The sequence below is a fragment of the Vipera ursinii genome, assembly GCF_947247035.1.
Source record: "Vipera ursinii genome assembly, chromosome: 7".
Lineage (NCBI taxonomy): Eukaryota > Metazoa > Chordata > Lepidosauria > Squamata > Viperidae > Vipera > Vipera ursinii.
The window spans coordinates 66342601-66360375 of NC_139521.1; the positions used below are offsets into that span (position 1 = coordinate 66342601).

Consider the following 17775-nt stretch of genomic DNA (forward strand, 5'->3'; position numbering starts at 1 on the left):
AACAACAACAGTTTCTGATAGACCTGGGCAAATGTTGGCTAGGTTGGTAGTTTGCTGAATTTAACGTGAATTTGTCTTTTTAAAATGGAAACAATTTGTTGTAATCTGGAATTGGTTTGAGTTTTGAGTGAGAAGATGCAATCCACTTGAATTGTTCTACATAAATATAAATTTGTGTGAGTGTGTCTCTGTGTGGTGAGGAGAAAAGAACTTGTTAATTCTTTTGCTGATCTGTGAACAAAAATAGCCTTGTTCGTAAGATGTAATAGATTAGGTTTTGTTGCAAAATGTTTGCTTACCTTATGGGCTGTATCTTAATTAAATTTCATCTCGGTTTAGTCCCCGTGGAAAATGGAATCTCCAATCTATTACCCATCTAACCTGGAAAGTTTCTTTAAAGTCAAGAGCTCTGAAGAGGTTTAAGATTGAAGCTTAAAGTTATGCGGTAGAAAGAATGTTAACTAAAAAAATTGATTTAATTATATAAATCTATAATGGTAGATGATGTCAAGCACTCTTCTATGTGTGGAATGCTTTTTAAAATTAATTTAAGATCAGCATGAGTTTTTTTGATCAATGGTTTATCACTTTACAGCAAAAAAAAAAAAAAACTAGACTAGCTTTCCTTCCAATTTGCTTAGGTGGGATTATCATTATCCAAGTCTAGTTTTAACATATTTCATTTTTAAAATGTCAGTGGCAAAGGGAGGGGACAGAAGCGAATTAGCACTTTCAGGTGAGGATTTTCTGGCAGAAGTGAGATTAGGCTCTCTCCCTCTCCAATTGTTTTTTTTTGAGAATAGCACAAAAGGAATAATGATGATGTAGCTTTGTTTCCAAGGGACAATTTTGCTTTGAAAGGAAAGAGGGGAAAGGGTGATGCCTCCTCCCAGCAGTTTTATATCTAATCCCTGTGAAAAAAAATATTGAAATGTCATAAGTGAAGGCCTCTGAAAAAGGCACAGGAAAAGCATCCTTTTGCTCAAGTTACAGTCTCACGAAGTGTTGATAGACAGCAATTCTGGATTGGACTTCATTATGAACCAGGGATCCAAAAAAGGGATGCTGTTGGTCAGACAGATGAGATCAGAATCTTCTGCTCAGCCGTAATGAATCTTAACCCGTGTATTGATCCCAGGATAAAAGTAGTCCAGTAATGCCAAACATTTCAAGCAACTTGTAAAATTGATTCCAATATTTCCCTTTTAATCTCAAGGAAATGGGCCAGCTATAAATCCAATATCCATTTTACCCAAGGCAAGTTTTCAGTCCCAAAAAATGGAAAGTCTTGTTAAGCTTTCTTTTTTTCTTTTTTTCTTTCTTTCTTTCTTTCTTTCTTTCTTTCTTTCTTTCTTTCTTTCTTTCTTTCTTTCTTTCTTTCTTTCTTTCTTTCTCTCTCTCTCTCTCTCTCTCTCTCTCTCTCTCCTCTCTCTCTCTCTCTTTCTTTCTTTCTTTCTTTCTTTCTTTCTTTCTTTCTTTCTTTCTTTTTTTGCAAAAAGCCTTGTTGTAGGAACAGTATATGTTTTCCTTCTACCCTCCCTAAAATTCCATTTTTATACCTGTGGATTTCTGGATGACATTGCCACGTCCTTTTGTGACTACAGTATAAGGAGGGATAGGCGCTCATATCTAGCTACAGGGGTGTGTTCTGTGTGAAAAGCAGTGCAAATGAAGATATAGGAGTATGTTGATCACATAAGTCCAACCTGCACCCTCCTCCACTGTGTGCATGAATCTCTCTTGCTGGCTTGGGCATAAGAGGTGGGGTTTTATTATGCTTGTTTCAATAATCATATTTACTTAGCCCAAGCTGCTAATGCAAGTATATCTTAGAACTAGTCAGGTGGGTTCTGACTTGTTGAAGTCAGCAACCTAATGTCAGCTTCACTAAAATAAGTCTATCCTCAAGGGCATAAATACTTTTGATTCTAAGATAATAGAGCTAATTCAATTAAATACGCTTTTTTTCCTGTTGAACAAGGCTACACAGTTCTATTTAGCAAGGAACATATTGTATGTAAATATATGTACTGATTCTCTCCTTCTGTTTTTGTAAACTTTCCTGTAACAAACCATTATTCCTTTTGTACATTTCAAAAGCCACTGTATGCCTCCATGTGCTACCATTGGTCATTTCCTCTGTTGGTATTCTCCAGCAAGGAAAAGGCTTAGGGGTTTCAGCTGTATATAGACACAATTATGTATATTTAGCAAATTGAGTTAAGTGGGACTTCTGGCCAGTAATATGTTTTGAAACAAGGATATCCGGATCTCCAAATCCCAGTAGCAAAGCCAAACTGTTCACCTTGCCATGTCCATCCTGTAATACCTAAACTGCATTTGCTATATTTCTGCACAATTGGCGTTTCACGTATAATTTACAACGACCAAGAGCATGACTTTTAGTGTTGAGAAAAAAACAAAAACAAACCATTTTTAAAACATCGTTTCTCTCTCTCCATATATATGTATGGAAGAAAAAAAAGAACCCACAAAAACCCAAAGCCGCTTGTTCAGCATCAAGACTAGAAGAGGAAGAAGTGTCAACTTAATTTCAAGATTTTAGCTTTGAACTTGAGATGTCACAATAAGTGATGTGGACGAACTGACCAATGTGACGCTTGAAAAGGAAATGAACATCATTACATTTTCTTTACTTCTCCAGCCATTTTACTTTCTACCTTTCATTGTTTCCTGTGGGTGGTAAGAGGGGGAATGGAGGGGGCCTTGGCTTTGTTCATCAACTTTTTGTGGATCAATGTTGAGTCAATGCATTCTAACTTCTATTTGTTTTGAGTTATTAAAAGCAGAAGGGAGTCTATTTTCCCCTTTGTGCCAAAAAAGAAAAAAAAGAAAAAAAAACCTTTTGGAGTTCTTGTCTAAATATTTTTTTTGCATTGTTGTCTTGATTCGTTTTTCCAATGGTCCATGGGGGATTTTATTCCCAAAGTCCAGGAGAGAATCCAGCTAGCTTATTGTCGGAATGTTTTCTCTGAGGAACAAGAGATCTTTCCTGTAAATCTTTTTTTTTAATCCCATTTATATCCCGCCCTTCTCCGAAGACTCAGGGCGGCTTACAATCTAAAGCACAAATCAATGTGCTTAGCAATAGCCTTCATTCTATGTATATGCCTCCTTATTAGGGCTTTCACACACACCCCAAGCGGCATTATTACAAAGTCAGCTTAATTGCCCCCAACAATCTGGGTCCTCATTTTACCTACCTTGGAAGGATGGAAGGCTGAGTCAACCTTGAGCCTGGTGGGATGCGAACCTGCACTAATTGCAGGCAGCTGGTGTTACTTAAGGAGGCATTAGCCCACTGCTCCACCAAGGTACACGTATGGTTACTATACATTGAAGGCATTTATTTCATTTTTTTAAAATAGAAATTTAAAACTATTTCACCACGGAAGGGCTTTTGAACGGGCTTGTGGGATTAAAAAAAATATGAACTAAAATCAAACTGACCCCATGAAATAATGCTGAGAAAGCAAAGCAATGAAACTCAGAATTGTCGCAATAGACTTTCAACAGTTAAGGAACCAGAAAAGCATTTGAGAATTAAAACAGGGCTCTACACACAGTTTTCAAGGTGTTTTGCAATTCCACAACAGGAGGAACCATTTGGATATTTTGAGATGGGAACAGCAGCAGTCCGGGTTAGCGATTTGTAGAATTTGAAATGCCTTACTAAAACTGTTCAGCAGTACTCCTTATTTCAGCTACCTAGGTGAAAAACTGAGTCCAGAAACAATTCCAAGTTATGGATCTGATCTGTCAAGAGATAACTAGCATTCACATTGCACAATACAGTATACTTGATGCTAATCATCGTGGCTAGTATTCAAAAGGATCTGCCTACATTATATTTAAAATGACTAGCCCCAGCATCCATTTCATTCCAGATACTGATCAGAATATGCCATTCTTCACAACATTCCATTATGGATCAGCTGCTAGAAGGCCAAAGCAGCTTTTAAAGTCTCCTTCTTAGGTCTGAAGCCATGGGAGCACACAGAGTGATTAAATTCTGAGTACCTTCCTGAGCTAAGTGGTGGAACTAATTTACAGCAGCAGCTTCTCAATGTAAATTGTTCATTCACTTCCCCTTCTGCTTCGGATATGGCAGCATCAAAAACAGCACCTTTGTCTCCCTCAAAACAAAACAAAATGTTGTGTACTGGGTTTCTTGCAAGCAGGAGACGAGGCGAGGGAGTTCAGGCAGGAACATGCTTTATTGAATAACAGGAACTGAACTAGTAACCAAGGCTTCTATGCAGCTACTTATACTGCTGGCCACTAGGTGGCGGCCAATAGGTTTGAAGGAACCTATTCCCGCCCTAGAGCCAACCAATGGTGGTCCTGGAGACTGCTTATCTGAGAAGCCAGCGACCATTACACAGACTCCCTGATTAAGCAATCTCAAGCAGCATTCAAAGATGTGGAACAGTTCAAGTAAAACAGGCCCAATACATTACACAAAACAAAACCCACCTTCAAACTCCTGCTAGATCAGGGACAGGCAATGATGGCAACTTTATGACCTGTGGATTTGCATGTTGCTCAGGAGTTCTGGGAGTTGATATCTACAGGTCATAAAGTTGCCATCGTTGCCCAGCCCTGTGGTAGATAGTAACTTAGACCTCTACCTTCACTACAGCTATGTTGATCCAAAGATAGAGTACCCCTAATACCACCTTTGACTCTAGTATCATTTCCAACTTAGCAAAAAAATAAAATAAAATGATTTTGCCGCACAGAAACACAACAGAACAGTCCGGTTCACTAACAATGGGAACAAAGCGTATCGCCTTACAACCATTCATTTAGCAACCGTTAGAAGTTACAACATCACTGAAAAAAGGGACTTGCAACCAACTCTCACATTTACAACTATTGCAGCATCCCCAGGGTCTTGGTGATCAAAATTATGGCAACTCCCATACATTTACCACAGTTGCAGTGTCCCGGGGACAGGCAATTGTCACTTGTGACTTCTTCAGCCAGCTCCCAACGAGTAAAATGAGTGGGGAAAGCTGAATTCGCTAACAATTGCATGATTCACTTAGCAAAAAGATAGTACAATTAGACATGAATTATTTAACAACCTCTTTGTTTAGCAACAGCAATTCTAGTCCTACTGGCTGGGGAATTCTGGGAACTGAAGCTCACTAGTGTTACAGTTGTGAAAACCTGTCTTATGGGGACGTAGGAGAATGAGAAATTGCTGGCTTAAAATGGCTCAACATGAAACCCTGCTGTTGCCTGGTGACAGGGAGAACTAATAAAATCTATAGGGAAGGCGTGTGGCAGGCTATTATAATTTATCAAAAAAGTGACGTAGCAGGACCTATTGAGAGACGGACCAAACTTCCTTAGTGCCTTTATCTTCCCCAAAACAATCATTACCTGCAGGAGAATATGGGAAGAATAGTAAAATCATAGATTTGGCAGGTACCTTGAAGTCTATTTTCTAAACTATTTTATGTTTAGTGCAGGAAATTAAGTTTTTAAGTTTATTGAATTTATATACTGCCCTTTTCCCGTAGGACTCAGGGCGGTTTACAAAGTATTTAAAAACGTCAATACAATACAAAAGTTAAAAAAAGTTAAAAATAATTAAGGAATGTTCACAAGAATGGCTGTCAGGTGACCTTTTTAAAGCGTGGCAGCAAGGAAGAATCTTCAAAGAACATCATCCAAGTGCTCTTTTTTTGTTTTACCCAAGGAATATGCCCATACCTATATTAGACACACATACTACACACATAGACACATTGCTGGATGTCTAAGGCAGGTTGGAAATGTCCACTATATAGGTAGTCCTTGACTTATAACCATTCATTTTGTGACCGTTCAAAGTTACAGCAGCACTGGGGGGGAAAAAAGTGGCTTATGAGCATTTTTCACACAATCGTTGCAGCAGCCTCACCATCACATCAGATTTCGGAAGCTTGGCAACTGATTCGTATTTATAACGGTTGCAGTATCCTGGGGTCATCACCTTTTGTGCCCTGAGAAGCAAAGGCAATGGGAAAGCCAGATTTATTTAACAGCTGTGTTACTAGCTTAACAGCTGCATTACTAAACAACTTCAGTGATTCACTTAACAAATTGCGGGAAGAAAAGTCGTAAAATGGGGCAAAACTCAATAACTGTCTTGCTTACTGACAGAAATTTTGGATTCAACTGTGGTCGTAAGTTGAGGATGACCTGTAGATGGGGAAATGGAAAAAAGGTCAACGTTTGCTCCACATGAAAGTTCACAGCAGTGTTTTGACCAATGTGATAGCCCCAAAAACACTTATATCCCAGCTGGCAGTGATCAATAACAGGCCATCAAGGATGCTATCTGCGGAGTCATTAATGTTACAGTGCCCAGATGGCTCTGTACCACATCACAGCTACTTTGCAATGGAGAGGAGAGTACGAAAAAACCAAGGTTGGTTCCTGTAGCATCCTCTCAGCCCTTAGCACTGCACAATTGCGGACCCTCATGTTGCTATATTTCAAACTTGTCATACTGAACTTTATATATATATATATATATATATTACGGGGCTTCTTGGCTATCAAGCATATCAAGTTATAAGGTGCCTCGTCTATCAGATGAATCACCATAAAGGCCCCTTTCTGTGGGGTGTCTTGGATTGCAGGTAATCCTCACTGAATGATTGGTTGCTTAATGATCATTCAAAGTTAACAACGGACTCCCAAAAGTTATTTATGATCTGTCCTGCGCGTATCTCGGCAGTCACGTGATGGCAGCTTGGGTCCTTGGCAATCCACTCACATTTATGACTGGTTTCAGTAACCCACAGCCATGTGACCATGATTTGTGACTTTGCTTTCTGGCAAAAAAAAAAGAAACACCTATTCAGGAGAATGAATTTGCTTAAGGACCTCGATCACCATTTGTGATTTTTCTCAGCTGGCTTCCAACAAGCAGGAGGGGGAATGGGGAAGCCAGATTTGTTTAACATCCATGTGATTCAGTTAATGACTTACAGTGATTTGCTTAACCACCATAGCAAAAAAGGATGTAGACTCAAGCACAACTCACTTAATATCCACCTCACTTAGTGATGGAAGTTCTATCCCAATAGTGGTCGCAAGCCGAGGACTATCTGTAGCAGAATCTGTCCTCTGGGAAAAAAATTTCCCTAAGATCTGGATGGCCCCAATCGGCTGATAAATTAGCACAGCCATGAAGATCTGCATCTTCACCCAGGAGTTTGGCAAAGGAGAGTGACGCTCCTCGCTTCATTCCATCTCTCTGTCGTCCTTGTCATTTTTGGTGTTTTTTTTGTTGTTGTTTTTCCCTTTTATTAGTTTTAATATTTGTTTGTTATGTTGTTCTGAACTACCCAGGGTCACTGGGAATTGGGCAACGTACAAGTTTAATAAGTTAGCATTATTATTATTAAATTTTACATGCCTACTGCTTGAAGAAAGATGGAAATTAGAGCCTCATTTAAGTTCAAAACTGATATACGAAATACGCATCCCAGGATAATGTTGCAGGATCCAATCTGGGTAGGTCACCGGGACTGGGAATTTTTGTCTTCCAAGCTTTCAGACTTGTGCTGGAGCCCACCCTCAGGGTACTTCTCTTCTCTCTGGAAGGGGATCTGAAAGTTCGGAAGACACAACCGATCCAGATTGAAAATTGAAATGATTAGTGCAGGGGTAGGCAACCTTGGCTCTTTTATGACTCGTGGACTTCAACTCCCAGTATTCCTGAGCCAGCCATGCTGAGGGGAAAGGGAGAGTTTCCAAGCTGAGCCATGCTGGCTCAGGAATTCTGGGAGTTGAAGTCCACGAGTCATAAAAGAGCCGAGGTTGCCTACCCCTGCACTAGTGACAAGAAAACATGAATAAATCACAGATTTCATGCAGCTATAAAAATTCGGGCATTACCATCTGTATAACTCAGGAACAATAATGAACATTTTGAGTGTGGTGGCTTGTGTATTGATTAGTTCTGTAGAGAAATATCCTGAAGTAGTTGATTTGATTTAATTTGATTTATTTGATTTATATACCGCCCTTCTCCCGAAGGACTCAGGGCGGTGTACAGGGCAATAAATATCAAAAATACAAGATACAAAAGTTAAAAGAAAATTAAATAATTATGCCCGATGCAATAAATAATTAAAATCAATATTAAAACCCCAAACCCATCAGACCAGGACGGCTTGTTCAAATAAATAGGTTTTCAGATCACGGCGGAAGGAGCGAAGGTCGGGAGCCATCCGGAGCTCAACCGGTAAGCGGTTCCACAGGTCTGGCACGCCCACAGAGAACGCCCTCCCCCTGGGGGCCACCAGTCAACATTCTCTGATCGGAGGCACCCTGAGGAGGCCTTCTCTGTGGGAGCGCACTGGACGAAGGGAAGTTGACGCCGGCAGCAGGTGCTCCCGTAGGTAATCCAGACCCATGCCATGTAGGGCTTTATAGGTCATCACCAGCACCTTGAATCTCACCCGGAGGGCAACTGGAAGCCAATGCAGCTCACGGAGTTCCAAGACAAGAGAATATTTGTAGCTCAGGGTTGAATTGTGGGGTCCCCTCTGTGCTTGGTTGTTTTCTTGCAGACATTTCATTAACCAACTAGGTAGTACACTGATGATGTTACCTAGATGGGTAGTGAAACGTCTGAAGAAAACAACCAAGCACAGGGAGCACCAGGAACTCCACTAAAATAATTTATACATATTTTTTAAATGAGACTTGGAATAATTGGGGAAAAATATGCTGATGGACTGCTAAGCAGGTAGGTATATATATATTTTGCATTATTTTGGAACAACATACTTTTTAAAAGGTAAGAACAGTGATAATTTCTCTAAAGAGAGGAATAAATAAACATTTCTTCCACAATTTGTTTTTTTTGGGGGGGGGGAGGCAGGTTTTAAGGGCCTTTGGTATACCTTTTTGGGTTGAAGTAAGGGCTTCAAATCATTGTTGAATCCTAGACAAGTTCCTGCAATTTTCCTTGCAAGTTTTCAGAAGTGGTTTGCCACTACTGGGCTGACAGTGTGACTGGTCCAAGGTCACCCAGGTGAACTTTTTTTGTCTAAGGTGGAATTAGAATTCACAGTCTCCCAGTTTCTAGCCTGATGTCTTAGCTACTACAGCAAGCCTGGCTCTCCATGTAGCCTGACATAATTCCTAAGAAAGCCTCTGCTCCTGCCTTGTCATATAGCTTGTGACATAGCTACACCTGCACTTGCCCATTTTGTGACATTGCAGAAATTCTGTTTGCAAGATCCAATGATCATGGAGCCCTCTTTGTGGAGAAAATAACCATCTGGCATGGAGAGCTTTGATGAATCCTAAGCCTTATCATGAACAAGGCCCTCCAACAATTCAGCACCTCCAATGCAATCCTAGGCTGCATTAACAGAGGGATACAATCAATATTACGTGAAGCGTTGGTACTATATATAAAATGCCTTAGTAAATCTACACTTGGAATAGTGCATCCAGTTTTGGTTGCCACAATATAAAAATGATGTTGAGACTCTGAAAAAGTGCAGAGAAGAGCAACAAAGATGATTAGGGGACTGACTGCTAAAACACATGAAGAATGATTGCAGGAATTGGGTTTGTCTGGTCCAGTGAAAAGAGCGACTAGGGGTGACATGATAGCAGCATTCCAATATTTGAAGGGCTGCCACAAAGAAGAGGAGTTCAATCTACAAGGGCAATTTGGAAATAAACCTGTTTGGTTATCAATGACAGACACTTGCAGATACAGAACTTTTATGATACACATTAGAAAACTACAACATTCCATTACTTTTTTTTTTATTTAAAAAGTTTTACAATACATTTTGACTTTAATCCCCCCTCCCCCACCCCTATCCCTCTCCCCCACTCCCTCCTCCCCCCCCCCCGACTTCCCAGAGCTAAATACAGGGCATAAAATCAAAAAACAAACATAAACACCCCTATGTTATCAACAATAAACTATAAATTCTATCTCTCTCTAGCTCATATAAAATGAGTACAAACAATATTAATATTACAAATAAAGTAGAAAAGAAAAAGAGGAAAACAGAAAAAGATCTTTACTCAAAATAAATTTTCTTAATCCCAGTCCTTATTCATATTAATTTCAAAAAAAAAGGAAAAGAAAAAAAAAACTTTCACCTGCTATTTGCATTCTCCCACCTTTCTCTAATTTCCAAACAAATTCTCAGTTACGCGCCAAAAGCACTTATCTCTGTTAATCTTAATAATCTCTGACCAAACTAAACTATAATCAAAAATAGTTCTTGCATGTATCATGCCAAATGTCTCACAGTTCCAAATCATCCTTAAGTTCAAATAAAAGTTCAAATAAAAAGAGTATATAAAAAAAAATTTAGGCAATCTCTAAGACAACTTGTTGTTAATTAGGAGCTTACATACCCACTCTTAGTTCAACACATACTTTAAGTCCATAACCCTAATATACTTTTCTAGCAAGCAAATAACATCAATCTTAAATTGTGTAAAATATTAAAAAAGAGAAAAAAAACACCTTCTTTCTCCTCTATAATAATTTTACTCCATTGACATTCTAATCTAAAAATTTAATCAGCAATCTTAACGCCCCAAAACTTTTGGAGCACCTCTGTCATGACCCCCAAAACTTCTTTAGACCGCTCTCCTCCTACATCTTCACTGTAAGCACACTTTGAAGATTCCATAACTTTCTGCTGGTCTTGCTCTTGCTCTCGTCTCGCTCTTCTTAGGGCGGCACGCGTCATCTTCTGGCCTCCTGCAGCAACCGATGAGACTGTGGCTTGATCCCCTCCAACACCATTGTCCTCTGTCTGTCTATCTGCAACATCTTGAAACTTTCCCACACCGTATCCTTTTGCAGCTTCCAAAAATGATAGGGGGGTTGCTTTTAACACATTACTATAAAAATCACGTGCCTGAGCCACAGTAACCAAACGATGTCTTTTACCTTCGTGCGTCGCCACCAACCCAACTGGAATCTCCCATCTGAACTTAATATCACATTTCTTAAGTTCCTGTACTAGAAATGCAAAATCTTTCCTTCTCCTTAGGATCTTCGGAGGGATCTCTTTTAAAACCAAAACTTCTTGCTCAGCCACTATCAAATTAGTATCATAAGCAGCTTGAATGACTTCATCTCTAATTACTCTCTTTGTAAAATAGACCACCACATCTCTGGGTAACTTCCTCTGTCTTGCAATCCATGAATTTACACGAAAAACTTTATCCATATTTCCCTCAATTTCAGATGCTGGCTGGCCCAGTACCCCTTCCAGAGCCTCAGAAATCAGCTGCTTTAAATCTTCTTTACCATTCTCCTTTAAACCCCCTAATTCTAATAGCATACTGCATCTGATTATACTGAACAAGGCTCAATTCTTCGTCCATTTTATCCCTTATATTTTCATTTTCTAATACCTTTGCTTCTAATATAGAGTTCTTTTGACTGAGATCCTCCACTTTTATATCCAGCTGTAGCACACATTCAGCTACGGATTCAACCTTAGACAAGATGTCCACCCTCATTGCTCTCAGCTTCTCTTCCATCTTCTTCTCCAATTTCTCCATTTTCTCCTCCAATTTCTGCTCCAGCTTTTTCAACTTTTCATCCATCATATCAGACATCAGTTGTGCATGCTTTCCAAGAGCGTCTTGTAAATCCTTAAGCGTCAATACCGGGGGAGATGCAGGAGGAAGCAAAGCTTGCAGTGAGGTCTCTTGCACCAGGGAAGACCTCGCATTCCGAAGAGCTTTAGAAGTTTTAGCCACCATCTTCCCCCACTTTCACTTATTACGCACTTTCACTTTAAAGCTATAAAATCCATTGAGCTAGAGAGTAAAAATAAAGAGTCCACTTCACCTTGACCTCCTGTACCGCTCTGCCTGCATCTTGATAATCAAAAGTATTTCCTTTTGGCAGGGGTGGTTGCTAACGCCTGGCTCTGCTCCAAGAATCCCAGAGCAGAGGCGCTGCGCAGCTCGGAGCAACCCAGGCTTCGGGGGGGGCTCATCCTTCAGCCGCCCAAGCTCTCAGCTCAGGCGGCCCCGGAGAGCTCAACCCCTACCTGGGGCCTCACCCCCTCCTCTTCTCCCGAGGAGGGGGCTTCAAATCCATCTAAACAGCTGATCGGCGCTGTTTACGATGGAAAAACACAGCTGCGGAGCGGGCAGCCCGAAAACGGCTGTCTTTCGACGTCGCGTCGCCACCGGAAGTCAACATTCCATTACTTTTTGACATACCGTAATCCCCATTCATACTGAGGCACTTATCACAATGTCTTACAAGGTTTGAAATTCCTTAGTAGTGGTTGCTCGGCACCAAATCTGGGCTATGGGAGAATGATCAAAAACCTCCCAACGGAACTGCTTCAAAAGTTATTGGGTGCATTTAGCGGTGTGCGGGCGAGCATTATCGTGAACCAACACCACACCAGAAGTGGTGCCATAGCAAATCCCACCAAATGTGAAGATGTCAAAGGAGTACTGCTAGTGAAGTTCATGGAGCATGGTTCTACTATCAGTTCAGAAGTCTACTGTGAAATGTTACAAAAACTCAGATGAGCCATCCATAACAAGTGTTGGGGCATGCTGACTTCCGGTGTGATGGTTCATGATAATGCTCGTCGGCACACCACTAGACGCACCCAAGAACTTTTGAAGCAGTTCCGTTGGGATCTTTTGGCGCCAAGCAGCTGCTACTAAGGAATTTCAAACCTTGTAAGACATTATGACAAGGGTCTCAATTTGAATGGTGATTATGTCAGAATAAACATTCTATATCTGCGAATGTCTGTCATTGATAACCAAATGGAGCTTTATTTCCAAATTGCCCTCATATTTCCCAAAGCACCAGAAGGCAGGACAAGAAGCAATGGATGGAAACTAATCAAGGGGAGAAGCCACCTAGAACTAAGGAGAAATTTCCTGACATTGAGAACAATTAATCAGTGGAACAACTTGTCTCCGGAAATGGTGGGTGCTCCAACACTATAGGCTTTTAAGAAGAGATTGGACAGCCAGTTGTATGAAGTAGTACAGGGTCTCCTTCTTGAGCAGTGGGTTGTATTAGAAGACCTCCAAGGTTGCCTTCCAGCTCTTTTATTCTGTCTGTTCTTCTCACAATGTCCCATTACCTCACAAGCCTTTAATAGAAAAGCAGGGAAGACTGACTTGTTGGTTTATGGCAGTGAGGAATGTGTTTGTGTTTCACATGTCAAAAAAGTCAAGGAAGGTGGCAACAATCGTCCAAATGCCTGCTCTTTTTAATGTGTCACAATGCAGATAAAAAAGGAATGGGGCTTCAGTTGCATGGTTATTGCCCCCTTGATTTTTTTAACACACATATAAACACACATACACACATACAAACACACACACACACAGTGAGTGAGTGAGCAAGAGAGATACACATGGACACCCTGTCTGAGGGGCTCCCAAGACTGAAAGTGGGGCTTTCAAAAAGTGGCAGCAGCTGCTGTTAACATTGTGATGTACGGAGAAGAGATACAAATCTAGAAATGATTGGGGACACGAAGATTGCTGCATAGGTGGGGAGAAGAGACTTTATGCCTTATATATATCCATATTTGTCAGCACAGATAAGGTTCCCATCCCTTCTCTTGAACCTTCAACAGCCCAGGGCACACAAGTTTTCTATCTCTCTATCTCTATCTCTATCTATCATCTATCTATCTATTGACACACACACACACACACACACACACACACATTTGTCAGCACAGATAAGGTTCCTATCCCTTCTCTTGAACCTTCAACAGCCCAGGGCACACAGGTGTCTGTCTGTCTGTCTGTCTATCTATCTATCATCATCATCTATCATCTCTCTGTCTCTATCTATCTATCTATAGCTATCTATACACACACACATACACACACATATATCCATATTTGTCAGCACAAGTAAGGTTTCCATCTCTTCTCTTGAACTTTCAACAGCCCAGGACACACAAGTATCCATCCGTCCATCTACCTACCTACCTATCTACCTACCTACACACACACACACACACACACACAAATCCATATTTGTCAGCACAGATAAGGTTCCCATCCCCTCTTCTCATGACGTGATCAAAATTTGGATGCCTGGCAGATGGCTCATATTTATGACAGTTGCAACTTCCCGGAGTTATGTGATCATCTTTTGCGACCTTCTGACAATCAAAGTCAAAGTCAGATTCACTTAACAAACATGCTACTAACTTAACAACTGCAGTGGTTCACTTAACATGTTGTAAAATGGGACAAAACTCACTCAACAACTGTCTTGCTTAGCAAAAGAAATGTTGGGCTAAATTGTGGTCATAAGTCAAGGAGTATTTTTTTATTAGCTCTATTACAACATGGTGAATGGCTGTTTCCTTTTTCCTTTCCTTTTTCTGAGAGAGTCAGTCAGTTGGTTAATGATCAGACTTTTGTCAGGATTATGATATAGGTCACCCACTTCAAAACCATTCCCAGAATTCCAGTGCAAATTATGTGTATAATTAATGTTTGGATCTTGCAGATATAATGCAGTGACCCATAGGAGAGACTTTTGAAGATGTAAGTGCACAGGTCAGGTCAGGACTGACAGTTATAAACGAAATATTAGAAACACAAAGAAAAAAGGCGAAAATAAAACAAACATAATCAATGCTCATGTTATATATTTATAAAATTATTTACAATTCAGTCTGGTTTTTTTTTCCTTTTTGGTCATGGGCAACAAAGTTGGCATAAACAGCACAATCACACAATACTTTTTCTCTTGTTTTAATAGCTAACATTTTATATATATACACACGCAAAGACACAGACTTGTGTGTGACGGTGTGTGTGTATAAATATACATATATTATATATATTATATAATTAATTCTGCAATGACAGGGCAACAGAAGGGGGGAAGTAATATACAAAATTAGCTGATTATAACACAAGGCCAAAAATAGCTTACTATGTTAAGTGCAAGGGAGAAAAGCTTGATTGCAATGAAGTTAACATTTGACAGTTTAAATATAAGACTTGCATTAAAATAATCTTTTGCCTCTTTCTATCGTACCCCCCCGCCCCACATAACCTATTTAAAATCTATTAAGCCCAAAGCCTGTTGTAACACTTAACAGTAGCATGATGATGGATAGCGGAGTAGGGATTTCTCAATTGAGAAAGCAACTTGCAGAGAAAAGGTTGGTTGATGCAGTCATGTAGAGTCTCTCGAGGTCTCATAACATTACATTGAGTGCTAGCCTCAGTCAGGTGACCAGTCACCTGTTACAATAAAACAGTGTTTCTCAACCTTGGTGACTTGAAGATGCGTGGACTTCAACTCCCAGAATTCCTCAGCCAGCAAATCTGGCTGGGGAAATTTTGGGAGTTGAAGTCCATGCATCTTTAAGTCGCCAAGGCTGAGAAACAATGCAACAAAATATCACAGCCATCCTCTTTCCAGAATCCCACAGTCTTGTTGAGCAGCAGGAACAGCCCTCACTGGATCCATATGGTGTTTCCTCGTTCTGTCCTACGCGGCTCAACTGTCAGTTCCCCAAACGTTGAGAAAAACTGCTCCATCTCTTTCTGCAACATGTCGTTCCGTTTCTCCGCATCTTCTTTGGCCCGCTCAGCATTGCGCATTTTGATTTCGACCATGGTAAACTTCTTCTTCTCTTGCTCTAATTCGTCGTGGAGGTTCATCATTTCGGTCTCTAGCGAGAGATTCCGCTGTTCAAGGCTGGGAATGGAAAGTAGAGACAGATAAGGCAAAAGCGGAAGATTACTTGAACAGATCTGTTTGCTACCTTGGTATATAAGCAGAGAGAGAACGTCTGCAGAATCTGCCCACTTGTTTGACTCTACTTTGGTGTCTTTCTAGGAATATAAATCTATCCTATCTCTGGTGACTCTGTTTCAGGTCAAATTGATTCATCTCACTGATCCTGCACAGCCTACCAATTCTCCTAGCGTTGTGAGCTCCTTGGTTTTCTCTGAGCTTAGTTGTTTTCTTGTAGATGTTTAATTATCCTAGTTAATATCATCAGTGCTAGAAGAGATTAGGGTATGGTCTCTGGTTACATACAAGAGGCTAGCACTGATAATGTTACCTAGTTGAGTAATGAAACATCTGCAAGAACCAAGCTCAGAGAGCCCAAGGACCTCACAGTTCAGCCCCGAGCTACAAATACTCTCTTTTATTCATCTCCCAACTTTTCCTGTTCCTGTTTTCCTTTATGGTAATCAATTCCCTGACCTTGTCTTTCCTTGTAAAAGGTTATTGTTAATTAGTCAGTTAGTGAATTTCAGAGGGCCACCCAATTCTGTAAAATCTCTGGGCCGTATACAATTGAATGCAAAGCAATATAAAAATTTGTATTTATTTATTAAATTTTTATGCCACCCATCTCCCCTATAAGGCGACTCTGGGTGGCTTACAGATTATAAATGAAAAGGTTATGCCTTGTTGTGCTTCGTGTTTTTATTCAAGTCTACTTTCTTTGTTTCTTTTAGGTATTTTGATTTTGATTTATTTTATTTTTAATCCTTGCCCCTTATGACACCAGAATCTCAAAATGTCTTGCTTTTCTTGTTAGGATAGTTTTAATAAAAATTAACTGCATTCTTTTATTCGCTTTTGAGCATCTTTTGGGTATTATAAATAGTCAGAAAACCTGTGGCATATAATTATATCATTCAGGCAAAGATCCTAAAATGGATTTTCAAGGCTATAGCTAATGGGCAGCTAGTAAGATAAATTTCTTAAATTAATTCTTACATGATCTCTCTCATGATTTGGATTGAAAGGCATTTACTTAAAATCATGGATATTTTATTTACAGCATGGTTTAATTGTAAGGATTTGACGTCTATAAAGATTCAGCAATATATAACTTTAATAAAAATATTTGCAAAGGCTCGTGAATAAGTCGAGTATTCCAATCTGTAGATTTGAGAAAGCTGTTTGATTTGCATTTGTGAATTTAACTAATGCTGTGGTACTATTGGTTTGCAAGCCAACAAAAAAACTGAAATTTGTACATGTTTTCAAGTGGAGTTTGGTAATTAAAAAGAATGTTTTTTAAAGGCTGCAGAAAAATGTGTGCCTTTGTGAATCTAATGTAGAAAACTGGAGCATATGGAGAAGACAGTTCCAATGAAATAGTATCAATGTCAAATCACTATATTTAAGGAAATGGCATAAAATACAAACAGTTTTAATTCAAACTTAAAATAAACAGATTCTCAAATAACCATGGGCATGTGAAGAAAAAAGTTCTAAATGGAAAGATGAGCAGATTAAAAACTTTAAATTCAGTCAAGCCTACTTCTATTACTTCACAAATATTTTATTGGTATGGTTTTTCTACCATAAATTAGTAGCCACTTATCTGTCATACTACAGATGGTAGGTGCCACAGTTTACACCTTCCATTCTCAGTTATCTATTTTAAACTTGACATGGTCATTTCTGATAGGGTATGTATTAAAATAGCAAACCCTTTAACTTGTTCGATCAAAATTAAAGTTGTTTTAAGAAAGAAGGAAGGAAGGAAGGAAGGAAGGAAGGAAGGAAGGAAGGAAGGAAGGAAGGAAGGAAGGAAATGAGCAATGATTGAAGGAATTAGGTATGTCTAGTCTAATGAAGAGAAGAACTAGGGTTGATATGATAGCTGTCCTCCAGTACTTGGGAAGCTGCCCCAAAGATGAGGGAATCAAGCTATTCTCCAAATCACTTGAAGGCAGGACAAGAAGCAACGGATG

General features: G+C 39.7%; 1 protein-coding gene across 2 annotated transcripts in view; it reads right to left on the bottom strand.

Annotated features, from left to right (window-relative positions):
- Positions 1 to 15434: 15434 nt before the first annotated feature.
- ARHGAP24 (Rho GTPase activating protein 24) overlaps positions 15435 to 17775 on the bottom strand; it is a 416617-nt gene continuing 414276 nt past the window's right edge. For both annotated transcript variants that reach the window (XM_083367563.1, XM_083367564.1), the window contains one exon: positions 15435 to 15751. In XM_083367563.1, coding sequence (XP_083223689.1) covers positions 15508 to 15751 — 244 coding nt within the window. In that variant the 3' untranslated portion in view covers positions 15435 to 15507. The remainder of the gene's footprint in view (positions 15752 to 17775) is intronic.